The 13,277-nt window shown below is 50.3% G+C and overlaps 1 protein-coding gene across 4 annotated transcripts in view; it reads right to left on the minus strand.

The window, feature by feature from the left end:
• The window catches only part of LOC139049593 (phospholipid-transporting ATPase ABCA3-like), a 333,665-nt gene that overhangs the window by 212,785 nt on the left and 107,603 nt on the right, over nt 1-13,277 (minus strand). For 2 of the 4 annotated variants that reach the window (XM_070525154.1, XM_070525155.1), the window contains one exon: nt 4,405-4,493. The exons of 1 other annotated variant lie outside the window; for it this stretch is intronic. In XM_070525154.1, the coding sequence (XP_070381255.1) occupies nt 4,405-4,493 (89 nt within the window). Of the gene's footprint in view, nt 1-4,404; nt 4,494-13,277 lie in introns of those variants that run through there. One more of the 4 variants, XM_070525157.1, reaches the window with a different exon arrangement.

Raw genomic sequence — 13,277 nt, forward strand, 5'->3', positions numbered from 1 at the left:
TGCTAGTCAGTTTGTTTCTATAGAAAAGAAAGCAACGGAAACAGAATGCACGAGGACAATTTATCACTACACTCAATACTTCCGGTACATAGCAATTGTCTGCTTGTGCTACAACGTGCTCCATGTTGACCAGAGCTCTGCGTTCAGTGTCGGTTTTGAGCGTTCTTTTCATGAGCACCATGGTTCGCCCATCTTAGGTTGTAGGCGGCAAGCGTAGGTAGTGGCAATATGTCAAGCTGCAACATTCAATTCATCGTGCCCTTCTGCAAGCCAGAAGACGAGGTAGTGGTTGCAGCGCAACGGACTGTCGGTACCCGATCGGCGCCAGGATTTGCACGTTTGCGGCCGTCATTTCAATCCGAAAGATTACTATAAACTGGCACGTACCCAGTGGGGGGGGGGGCACAGTGGGGGCACCCTAAATGAGGTGGCATACCCCCTTTCCCCGACCACGCCACCACTCCTCACACACATTCCTAAAGCACCGACAAGTCAATCTATTCAGCGGTCAACATTTTGCTACCTTTTACAGCGATAGCTGTGTATACCTACCCTAGTTTTTTCGGCATCCGTCAACAGAAAAAATCATGTGGGCCGATCCTGTGATAGTCCAAGCTCTATGACACATACACATGTGGGCTCGGGAACCAATAACGCGTCCTTCGGTATCTTCGGGATGGCCCACGTATGGGGAGTGCCTAACACCTGCTCCACCTCCGGCGGGGGTCGGCCCGGTGTACCACTATCGTCGGGATGGGCCCACGTAGTGCTTACCGCCTGCTTCACATTTGCCACGGGTTGACCCGGCAACACGCTACCGTCGGGATGGGCCCACGTATGGGGGGTGCTTAACGCCTTCTTCACCTCCGGCGGGGGTTGGCCCGGTGTTGCACTATTCTTGGCATTGGCCCACGTATGGGGAGTGCTTAACGCCTCTTTCATCTTTGCCGCGGGTCGGCCCAGCATCGCGCTACTGTCGGGATCGGCCAAGGTATGGGGAATGCTTAACGCCTGCTTCACCTCCACCGGGGCTCAGCCTGGTGTTGCATCTTCGGGTCGACCTCCGGCAGAGGTGAAGCACCTTGCTTTTCGCTTGAGACCTTTGACTGTCGTCAGTTTTCGTTGTCATTCTGTCTTCACAGAGTGGTATGGTAGCCAATGTTTTTACTCCTTTTGGATGGCGGTAGTTATCGCTATCTTCTGGGGTTTGAAGGCCAGTTTTCTCGCCGATACGGTGCCCGCACGATTAACTCGAGATGAGTTCAGTTGTCACCATGTATTCAACGATCACGAGTTCGCTGTTGCTTGGTTAGTTCAATCTTCTTCATTTAGACTGATCCAGGGACCAGGGATTCGGTTCGCAGTGAGCTCGTGCCCGTATGCTCGTGGAACAAGTTGCGACCGGAGAAAACGCCAATTGAGTTCAGCTTTTTCTTTTGCTTCATTATTTCCTCGAGTGACAGCTCGCCGCGACGGTGGAAGATTCGCGCAAGCTTATACTAATTACATAGTTTAGATAAGGTGGAAAAAAATTGGAGGACGCTTAAGCTTCGCCTTCAAGAGTGGGACGCGACAGCGTTCCCGTCGACCCGCCAAGGGGTATAAGACAATGCGCTACGGCACAGCAATCACTTACGATGCGCCCCGCATCGGACTTAGCGCCCACCTATCACGCGGTGAACGTCGAGCAACGCAGCGTTCGGCGCGACAACGAAACGTGCGCCTGAGCGAACGAAACGAACCAAAGAACTCGGTGTCTCGGAGGGGAAACGATCTACGCCAGCCAAACGTCGTGATCGGCACGGGCAGAGAGATAGATAGTAATCTAAACCGGGAGCCCGGCGAAGCGTCGTCAGGGGAGAGGGAGTCCCGCGACGCGCCTGGCAGCGGTCCCAATGCGCGCGCGGCGCGCCTCCTGTCGGGGCAGCGCCGTACATTGAGAGGAGGGGGTCTTCTGTGTTTGCCGCAAGATGGCTCTGCGTGTGCGGAAAGCGCAAAAGAAATGCAGCGGAAACGCACTTCGCAACTCGTGTAATTGTGACTTCTGTACGTTACATGTTCATAATTACCGATATACACCGCAGTATCACTTTCCACGGCTGGTTTCGAAGGCAACACCGCATTCACTAGAGGCGCGTTTGCACCGCTTGGAAGCATCGAACTCGTGGCTGAGTGGTAGCGTCTCCGTCTCACACTCCGGAGACCTGGGTTCGATTCCCGCCGGGCCAATCTTGGAAGTTGCTTTTTATTTATGAAGCGCCTGCCGTGATTTATCGCTCACGGTCAACGCCGCCGACGCCGACACCCGACGCCGACGACACCGGCTTTTCTGCGACACGAGCTCCTTAACGCTATCGCGTTAATAAGATAATGAAATACAGTGCCCATCATCAGACCCTGCAATAACCGTTAAACCCATAAGCAATATGACTGTCACCCGTTACCTCGACTGGCTTTCCTCTTATTGCACAGCACATTTCGGGCAAAATTGACAAATGAAAACAAGAATCGCAAGGAGTTGAAAAATTAAGCGATCTGCTAAGGGAGAGACCCAAGGCAACAGCCAAACAGGAAGAAAAAACGAAAGTTAACAAACCTAACCATTGTTTCTGAAAATATTTAGCGATCAAAATCTTTTTGCTTAAACAGGAAGTACAGTAAACGCCGCCGGGAGTGGACAATAATTTCACGTGTTTTGAATGACGCTTTTACAGCTATAAATCGAGCCGCCTGACGTAGCCCCTTCTCTGCTGTGCTAATGTGGGTGTTTATCTGACCTTCCGCGGCTGGCGCAGTATGTCTAGAACCGCAGCGTCCTGCGCTCTACGCGGTTGTATGGGACTACTGACCACGCATCATTACGCAAGTTCCCAAATAATAACGCGAGTCGGTTTTGCCAGTTGGTAGAGCTGTAAACGAGAGATGCAAAACAACTGTGATTGTTCCACAAACATATATTTTTCTTTAATTCTGCCACAGCTAATTAAAAAGGCGCTACTAGAAATATTTATTTTACACTGTCGCTTGTTTACTTCTTCTTGTAAGCGTTGTACAAGCGCTTCTTTCATGCAGGAGTCCACTTGATGTGGTTCCTTGTTTGCCAAGAAAAGGAGAGATATCTCACAGGCGTACCTGTGAGATGCACCTCATTTCAGTTCTCTTTTGCGGGTTTACGAGTCTTTATGCTTAATGGGTGGGCATTATTCACATTTGTCAACTAAAAGTACCTCCTCCCCCCCTCATTTGCATGGAAATTTACGTTGGGTTGCCTCCCCAAAAAAATCCTCGGTACGTGCCTGACTATATACCACGATAGTGTTTCGCGTGTCCGGTATCCGGGCAAACGTGAGCGCAAGCAGACTGGGCTTGGGTGTTTCATGGGAAGAACGGACGCGCAAACATGAACCATCACACAGAACTGATATTGAAGTAACCAAGTGCATTGTACTTTGCTGCTGGCGTACATTTTTGGCAGGAACGCAATTGAGAACACGTTGTCTTTCTAAATGCTATGTCACGCTGATAACGCGCATGCCGTTATCAGCATGAGGAAGTATATCACGCAGTGCGGACAAGACAGATGACGCTTATTGTTGTGGGGCAAGATCCGAATCAAAGGGTGTAAATTTTCTTAGAGTGTGGCGAGAAACTCTGGGGTTGGAGAGGCTTCGCGCGCTGATTCCGAGGCAACCGGAAGTAGACGGCACTACATCCCGTCATGACGCAGAGCCAGCGAAGCAGAGCTTAGCCCTGGTCACTTGGTGAACGAGTTTACGAGAAAATGAATCTCTATGGAGGAGAGCAGCTTGCAATCGTCCGCAGCTCACTTGACACGAGACGCTTAACGCAAATTGTGGTGCGAATGATTTACTGTAGCTCCACTCTGAGCGTCTGCAAAATTCGTCCCAACAGTTTGAGGGGCCCCTTAAAGAAGCCCCTATGTACGTTAAAGAAACCCAGACCCCCGCTACAGCGTGCCTCATAATCAAGTAGTGGTTTAGGTACGTAAAATTCCGGAATTCATTTTAAATTTACAAGGCAGAAACCGGCGCAAAATGAAACGCAGAGGACTTTTTCCGGCTCAAGTGGGCCGCATGACGCAAGCACAAAATCGCGAAGTTTGGTAGCCGCGAACATGCCCATAGACCCCTATTGGGGACCGATTGAAGCCGCGAAATTGCAAGGTCTTACAGTTAGTCAGCTCTAGGGAACATCTGAGGCACACAAACCTGCTTATAGAACAACAAATATCCAACAGCTTCATCACTGTTGCAATAGACTGAGTAGTCGAGCACTTGCACTGCAATTTATATTACATACGCTCATCGCCAGAGCACGTGAACAATAGCCCAATACGTTATTTCGATCTTACAATGTGAAATACTGCGCACTTTCGTCACTCACCTTTTCATTCATTGGCCTCTGTGGATAGCGTTTACTGTGTTGCTTTAAGTGTGCCTGCTCTATTACATACTGGTACTTCAGGGCTGTACCTGAAAGTAGAAGACAGTTCCTAATTACGAACAGACTTGATTATAGAATCATCTTTCACTCCGCCTACAGCCGACTTGTATGTCATCCAAAAAATTATTGACGTTTTGCCAGTGGTCCTGCTTTTGTAGGAGTAAAGAAGTAGAAGTCGCAGTATCAACCAAAAGGTGGAGCATCGATTGCGATAGCAAATTAGTAGAGAACTATACGAAATAGGAACATTTATCAGCCGTGATGACTTGTAAACATTCGAATACTAATTAAATTAACCAGCATGGTGTCCCGCACGCACAAGCAAATATGAACCGACCTCGCTCAATTGCCGCAGAAATTCACTCTCAAAACTCTGGAATGAGGAAGCGAGGCCGCAGCAGCGACCATATTGGCCTTCGTGCTACCTTTCGCTTTAACGCAAACTAAACCGCATAAACACAGCGCACGGCAGACTTTGTCCCCGTCGCAGTTTGCTTTCAAGATAGGACCTGCGCGGCCGAGCAATATAAAACCCCTTAAACTTCGTAAAGTAGTCACACTCTCCTCCTTCGCCTTCACTCCTCCTCGTTTCTCTTCTCTTTCACGCTCCCTCCTCGACCATAGCGCCGCCTTACCTGCTCGAGCGTAGAAACGGCGCCAACATGATCTGCTCGCCATCCGTAGACGCTTCTCGAGCAAAAGTGGCGCTGATGCACGGCGCGAGGACCCACGTGATGACCCACGTTCTCATAACATCCATCCATCCATCCAGGACCCACGTGATGCTATTAGGCCAATAGGGACGTGGCGTCGGCCTCGGCCAGAGCGCGCGAGGAGGAGGCGGCATTCTTCAAAGCGTGCCCGTAGAATAAAGAACCGACTTTAAGGAAAGCTGTACTTTCCACAGTGGTTCGAAAATAAGCAGCGGCAGCGCATGGAACTTACTTAGGTATGCCGCCAGATGGCGCTGCTCAACGCGGAAGCGGAAGTCTGTTGTTTTTTTAGAGCAAAATCCAATATGACCGCTTTTGACCGCTTTTGGCCATGCTTGCCCTGCCGGCTATGCGGCATGCCTCAATGCCTTGGCTGCCGCACAAGTGGTGCGTTCTAATTACCAGGAGACCAAATAGCCTCTACTGACGCCCATACAAACAAGCCACAAGTGAGTGAACAGAACGTGAAACTTTATTGGCAGAATACGAGCAGTGTACATTCTCGTGCAATAGCAGAAATAAAATTTGCATGTCGAGATACGCTGGAATCATTGAAGCGAGCTCGTAAACGGCTCACCGTCATCGTCGCACATGGCGGTCTGGTAACGAGCGCCAACCAGCGTCGCAAGCAGATTAGACGGTGTCCCACCTGTTTGCAGCGGCAGTCGCCGTTAAAGATGAGCAACTTGCATTGCGATGCTACCGGGTGATGCAGGCATGTGCTGCCGCAGCCAACACAGAGACATGGACTACCCGGCATTTTAGCGTTAACTCCTTTCCAACCTGTACGATTCTTTTCTTTCGGGGGCCGCTAATGTGTGGCTCACACTTGGTGTCCCACGTTGTCTCAATGTGGACAAGCCGCTATCGTAGGCATTGCCTTCATCAGCCACTTTTGCGGGCCTTTCCAGCCATGTGGCTATCAACTTCACACACGTCGGACCATGTGCGCAGTAAACAGCGGTGAAGCATATCCATCTGGCTGCACATGCTACTGCAGCCTGAAAAAGACGTCAAAACCTTATAGCGTCTATGTTGTGCTAGATGCCTTCGGAATTGTGAAGCCTGCCGCATGTGAGTGTTCAGCTATTTTAAGCGGTACAGGCAGTGACAGTGTCCCATCATTAAAGCTGCTTGCTATGCTCAAGGAAAACTACAACGAGCCTACCGCTGAAGTTACCTGCAGTGAACTGCCGAAGTAGTGCCGGCGTGCCACGAGGTCCCCATTTGCACGGCTTCCGCTTGAGTTCCTTCACTGCACGAGGGTCCGTCAGGACAAACTTTCCAAACGAATAAAAGCGCGTACGTGTAAAGCCAGGAAAAAATTCACCCCGATTTGGAGATGTCGTCTGGAAAAGGAGAGCTCCCGGTGCTGAACTTTCACAGCTAATTCAGCCTTTTATGAGGATGCTGCAAAGTGTCTAAGAGATTCTGTATGTGTAGTATTGGACCGACTTATGTGGGCTTCTGTGGATGGACGGACGGACGGACGGACGGACGGACGGACGGACGGACGGATGGATGGATCGATGGATGTTACGAGCGTCCCCTTTGGAACGGGGTGGTGTGGTGCGCCACCAAGCTCTTGCCATTATACTGCCTAATGTCCTACCTAGGTTAAACAAGAAAAACGAAAAACCCTATATGAACTCCCACAACGAAATTTTCTGATCCCCTATTGCAAACTTTGCTTTTGTACGCCTCCGTGTTTTGTCATTTGCCTACTTTTCTTGCACCAGTCCTTCAACCGCCCCTTACAAATCCCTATTGCGGACATGATTACTTTTCCACTGCTCTCGCTGAACCCAAACGCTGGAAGGAGGCCAGTGCACTCTAAGAAGAAAAGGAGGAAATGGGGTATTGAGGTTACTCCTTTAGGGGAGCAACTGATCTGCCACAACCATTCCTCCCTTTAGGGGGTAAGTGCGAGGGGATGATCTGTTACTCCCCATGCCGTTACTCCTCCGAGGACTAACAGTTGCTCTTTTCCGATGCTTTTCAAAGGAGTAACGGTCATTATTTCCGATGCTCCGCAAAGGTGGAATTAATGAAATTAGGCATTTATACGCTAATAAAAAAGATTACTGAGCTGAAATAAAAAGAAAAAAAGGGGGCCCAAAAGCTGGATTCCAACTCACGTCCTCGTGGTCCCATGTTAGCTACTCTACCCACTGCACCACGGCAGATTTTTTTTTCTTTATTGCCTTTTCACAAACGCAAACAAAAAGATCAATTACACGACATGTACATATTCTAAAAACACCAGCCACAGCTCGGCCAGTGTAAGGTGTTTAGAAGGGCTTCACAGAAGCCAATTGGTCTAGTACAGGAAGCCATTCCGGGGGTTCACATAGTGCTCTGAACAAGTCGCGTGTGTATATAATGCTCTCAACAAAATAGTGTCTTGCTGAGTGAGCCTGTATATGACAATGTCTGATGTCCATTCTCGTCTTCCATACGCTGTGCATGCAAAGCAGCATTAGCATATCACTCGGCGCTTCCCCTGTTTCTGCACGTGGAAGAAACCGGATTCCAAAAGGGCTTATCGGCAATTCTTTTTTAAGTGTTCTTTGTAGGACGTCCCACAGAAATACGGCGTCATGGCAGTCAATAAAAATATGCTCAATTGATTCTGGCTTATTAGAGATTAAGCAGTTTACCGACCAAGGTACAGAAAGACCTTTGCTTTGTAACCATGGCTTTACAGGGAGTGTGTCAGTATGTAATTGAAAAAAGAACGTTTGAGCAGAGGGTCTCACTGGCATTTTTTTAACGCGCTTTAGCACATCGCGCTCAGGACCTAGCCTGTAGGCAGCTCGGTAAACCGGTAATGGTAAAAATACATCGAGAATATCAGAATACTAACGCTTTTTCGTGACATCACACAAGTATTCATATGAGAACCTTGCCTTGAGCAGGCGTACAGAAGTAACCACTTCACGCAAATAAGGACTGAGCGGTCCAGCTCCAATAGAAACAGATGACACGACAAAGTCAGATAGATAATCCTGCAATCGTGCTTGGATCACAGTTCTCAAAAACACATCAGTTTGGTCCCGCACAAAGAAGAATCTGCTTACTAGCTGCTTGAAAAACAGGTGTGAGAGCCCTAGCCCACCATTTTTCACCTTGTGAAACAAATTGCACCGGCTTGTGCGCTCCCATTGCGATCCCCAAATAAAGGTCGCAAACACTCGGTGGATTTTTTGAACCGAAGTTCTTGCCATGGCCATCACTTGCAACACGTAGAACACTTTTGCAATTAAAAACATATTACAAACGGAAGCTCTTGCGAACATTGAGAAGTTATGGCCACCCCATTTATTGGTAGCATTGTTGACGCGTTTATTTTCCTCAGACCAATATTCATCAGCATTGAGGTAGTTATTTAGCGGGACACCGAGGTAATTTCCGGGGGAGACGGTCCAATTCATATTACAGTACACCTCGGGGGTGCTCTGCCAGTTGCCATGCCAAAATCCAAGGCATTTCGACCAACTGATCACGCTACCAGTTGCTGTGCAGAACGCCTTAGCAACACTGACAACTTCCTGCACGCTTCTAGCATCAGTGCAAAACACGGCTATGTCGTCCGCGTACGCTAAGACCTTAGCTTCACTGCTGAAAAAAGTGAAGCCTCGAATACATGGTGTTGCAAGCAAACGTAAACAAAACGGCTCCAAGTATATCGCAAAAAGTAGAGGGGACAACGCACATCCTTGTTTCACACTCGACCGCACAGGAATTGACATACTTAATTCTTTGTTGATCACTAATTTGGCTGTGCAATCATGATACACCATTTTAACGCCTTCAGTAATTACAGATCCAACATTTACGTGCTCCAGCAATAAAAACAGAACTTCATGTACAACTTTGTCGAACGCTTTATGTAAATCTAGCTGAATTATAGCTACGCGGTCATGCATTGCGTCACAACATTCCAGAATACTTCTTGCTATGTGTATGTTTGTAAAAATTGTTCTACCTTTAATGCCACAGGTTTGATGCGGGCCAACGAGGGACTTAATAACGTTTTGGAGCCTTCTAGCTAACACTCTCATGTATATTTTATAATCTGTAGTGGTCAAACTAATGGGACGGTAGGACTTGCTTGACGGGACTAGGAAATTGAGACATGTTAAGCATCGGAACGCAGGTGCGGCAATGTAAAAGCGACTCGGCATTTTGTGTATGTTGTGCGGGGAGAGTGTAACTTTGAGTGTACTTGCAACCATCAGTGAGTGCGAAAAGAAATATGCCCGAGTATTCTGAGGGTGCTTTAAACTGAGGCACTACACGATGTAAACGTGTAGCGAGCTCAAACGGGGCACCTAAGACGACAGAGACGGACAATTGCTCTGTCGCTTAGTGTGTCCCGTTTGAGCTACACATCGCTTCAGTTAAGTTCGTAATCTCCTTGGAACGGGGACGAAGTGTGGCGACGGGTCGGATGGGCTCCACATCTGCTCCGCACAGAAGCTACATTTTCGGCGAAATCACCTCCGCATCCAGATTCTACGTGATCATCGTGTGCCTGAAGTCAGCCAGAGCACGTCAACACCAAACTTGAGGGTGTAAGTGCTATATTTTGCATTTTACGGCCACATCAAGTTTCGAAGCGGGGCCGCCCCGCTAAACCTACTTCGCTAGTGGCGAGGCCTAGCAAAGGCTTTGGCCGCCGCACCGCTGCAGATGGCGAACGCGCTGCTAAATGCCGACGCCGACAAAGCCCACCAATCGTCTACCGGGGCCCCGGAGGACGAGGACATGGAAATTCGCGAATCCCAAGGACTTCTTCCGGCCGCTGAGGAGAACGAAGAAGACAATGAGCCTTGGATCAATGTTACCAGTCGTGCCCATCGCCGTCGGCTGCAGACACGCTCGACCACGCCCCAACTTTCCCGAACGCCACCGAAGCCCGTTCTCCGCCACAGCCGACCGGCGATGCGCAAGCCCCGACAACCCCCCCTTCCTGCCGATGATTACAAGTTGACGGTTCGTCCACGGAACGGCCTGCAGCTCAACAAGGTGAGCCCAGGGAAGTTAGTGGACGCCATCACAAATGCGGCAAAGCTACAAATCGGCTCCACCGGATTCAAAATACGCATCGACGAAGAGCAAAACATCCTTGTTCTGAGCACTGCCTCAGAAGCTACGGCCTCGGCACTAAGCAAGATGCAAAAAATTACAATTGATGCAACAACATATGATATTGCATCCTACGGAATTTCCCCCGATAACTCTTGCAAAGGGGTAATATACAACATCGATCACGACACCTCGCTCGAAATGTTACTTAAACGCATTGAATCTCCCGGATACGAGGCGCTAACATGTAGAAGACTGGGAAACACAACCACCATGGTGATCACATTCTTGGGAAAAACAGTGCCATATTACATCGAATTTTCCGGCCTTCTTCTGCGGTGCTACCTCTACAAGAGAACCGTGCCACATTGCCGAACCTGCAACGAGACAGGCCACAGAGAGGACGTCTGCCCGCGGCCCCCCGCCACACCCAAGTGCAGAGAGTGCGGCACTTCGCTAGCAACGGAGCAGCACGAGTGCCACCCTCGGTGCTCTCTGTGCGGCGGGGATCACCCGACAGCAGCGAAAGCCTGCCGCAACAGGTTCCTGCCGCCCGTCAACCGCCGGAAACCGCAGCAGACCCCGAGAGCAGGCTCCTCGTCTCCGAGGCCGCGTGGCGAGCACTCAGCATCCCGCAAGTCGCGGTCCCCGAAACGATGCGGAGCTGTCCAGGGGAGGAGCAGTTCCAGGCCGCGTTCCGGTTCCAGGCGTAGGACCTCATCGCGACGACGGACGCCATCCCATGGCAGGACCTCGAGCCATGGTCGTTCCGCAAGCGGCAGGAGTGGAAGCAAGGGAGCAGCGCAGGTCACGCAGCAGGTGAGCTGGGCACAGGTTGTTTCTCCCAAAGCTCGTCCCCCCCCCCTGTTGACACAGAGCTGGCACAGGCACCTGCCCAGATTAGGCGTCTCACTGAAGAAAACGCAAAACTCAAATCATAAATCACTAGCGTACACGCAGAATTCGTAGCACTTAAAGATGAATTGCTTGGAAGAAATAGCCCTACCCCTACACAAAACACTTCAACCCCACCCCCGGAGAAGCGGAAACGGGAAGAACAGCCAGCTCACAAAGTCACTTCAAACCCGACACCGCAACGAGCAACCGCGCAGCCCACTGCACCGCAGGGAGTCATACCCGTCCAATATGGCACTCTCCAGAAGGTAGAAGAGGTAGTAGCAAAAGCTATTCAGAGCCTTCAGACATCCCTACAAGCTACCATGCAGCAACAACTCACAGTTATACAACAGACAGCGGCACAACAACAACAATACGCAACTCAACAACAACACTCTAACACTCAGTTGGCGGAACGCATCATGAGGCTAGAGGAACGCATACTAGCACTGGAAGCTCGTCAGAGCCGGCGCCCCAAGAAAACAGCTCATCAGACCCTACCAGAATTGCCAGATTCTCTGGGCTCCCCAGAACCCCATCTTGTGCACGCATCACCACCCCTTGATAACCAAGATGGCTCCGCCTCAACATATATGCAGTAAGCGCGGGGGCTCCTCAGGCGAAACCACGGTGTGGCAGTGGAATTGCCGGGGCTACAAGAACAAGTATGGATCACTGATACAATACATCGCTACATCAACAAGACCACCCGAAATTATCGCACTGCAAGAAACGAACACACACGTCCGCCTACCCGGATACGTCACTTATGGCACCGATACAGGCAGCAGCCTTCACACCCTGGTCAGTAAGAAGCTAGTGGCCGTTCAACACCATCTCCAGCAATCCGACCCGCTTGCCATTCTGCTCGAAATTATCCCACAGGCAACAAAGAAGAAGAGTCCCATGTTTGTTCTAAACCTCTACTGTCGGCCGAAAAGCGCGCCATCGGTCCTCAAACTGGTTTTGGAGCAAGCCACGCACGCAGCACGCAACCATCCGCTTCTAATTGTGGGCGACTTCAATGCAGCCCACCCCCTCTGGGGTTATACGTACACCAACCCCAGGGGAAACATGCTTCACAAAGTTATTGAGGACATGGATCTCACACTCGTCACCGATCCAAAGAATAGCACGAGGCTCGGCACAAGTGTTCAAAGAGACACGAACCCCGACTTAACCCTCACCAGAAATATCCCCCAAGCTTGCTGGACCAATCTGGAGGAGTACATAGGCAGCGACCACGCGCTGCTAGCCACCTCTCTCCATAGGCTCGAATACAAAGCCAGGATAGGCACGGCTCGCCTCACGGATTGGACCAAGCTGCGGGAGATAAGAGAAAAAAGAGCTGCGAACCAACAGAGCCAACAGCTTCAGTCAATTAAGGACTGGATCACTCAGCTTCAGAAGGATGTGAAGGCGCACACCAAAATGCTTGAAACATCCACCACCACTCCAAGCATTGACGCCCGCTTGCTCCACATGTGGGAAGCCCGGCGTAGCCTGCTGAAGCGTTGGAAAAGGCAAAGATTAAATCGCAAGCTCAAGAGGCGAATAGCACTACTCACACAAGAGGCTGCGGAATACGCTACCACGCTATGCCGAGAGAATTGGCTATCCCTCTGCGACAGCTTGAGAGGAAGACTGAGTACTTCGAAGACGTGGAAGTTATTGAGGTATTTAATCAACCCGGCCAGCAGCAAAACGGAATCCCACCACAATATGGCCCGAGTAATTCACCAATTTCCTGGAAATAAGGCGGACCTCCTTGTGGCTCTCAAAGCCGAGTACTTCCCCACACAGCCATCGGAGCCTCTGCCACCCAACACCGGCACCCCTAAGGAGCTCCTAGATGAGGACATTCATCTACATGAGGTAACAGCGGCGATAATGGGCTTGAGACGCCACACAGCCCCGGGAATGGACCAAATTACCAATAGGGCACTCGTAAATCTTGACAGCCCCTCGCTACTAGGGCTTACCGCTCATCTTAATGAAGTATGGAGGAAAGGAAACCTTCCCGAGGACTGGAAAATAGCCGAGGTTCGTCTGATACCGAAGCCAGGCAAGCCACCAGCCATTGAGAACCTACGACCGATCTCCCTCACTTCG

The sequence above is a fragment of the Dermacentor albipictus genome, chromosome 9 (assembly GCF_038994185.2).
Source record: "Dermacentor albipictus isolate Rhodes 1998 colony chromosome 9, USDA_Dalb.pri_finalv2, whole genome shotgun sequence".
In the NCBI taxonomy this organism is placed as follows: Eukaryota; Metazoa; Arthropoda; class Arachnida; order Ixodida; family Ixodidae; genus Dermacentor; species Dermacentor albipictus.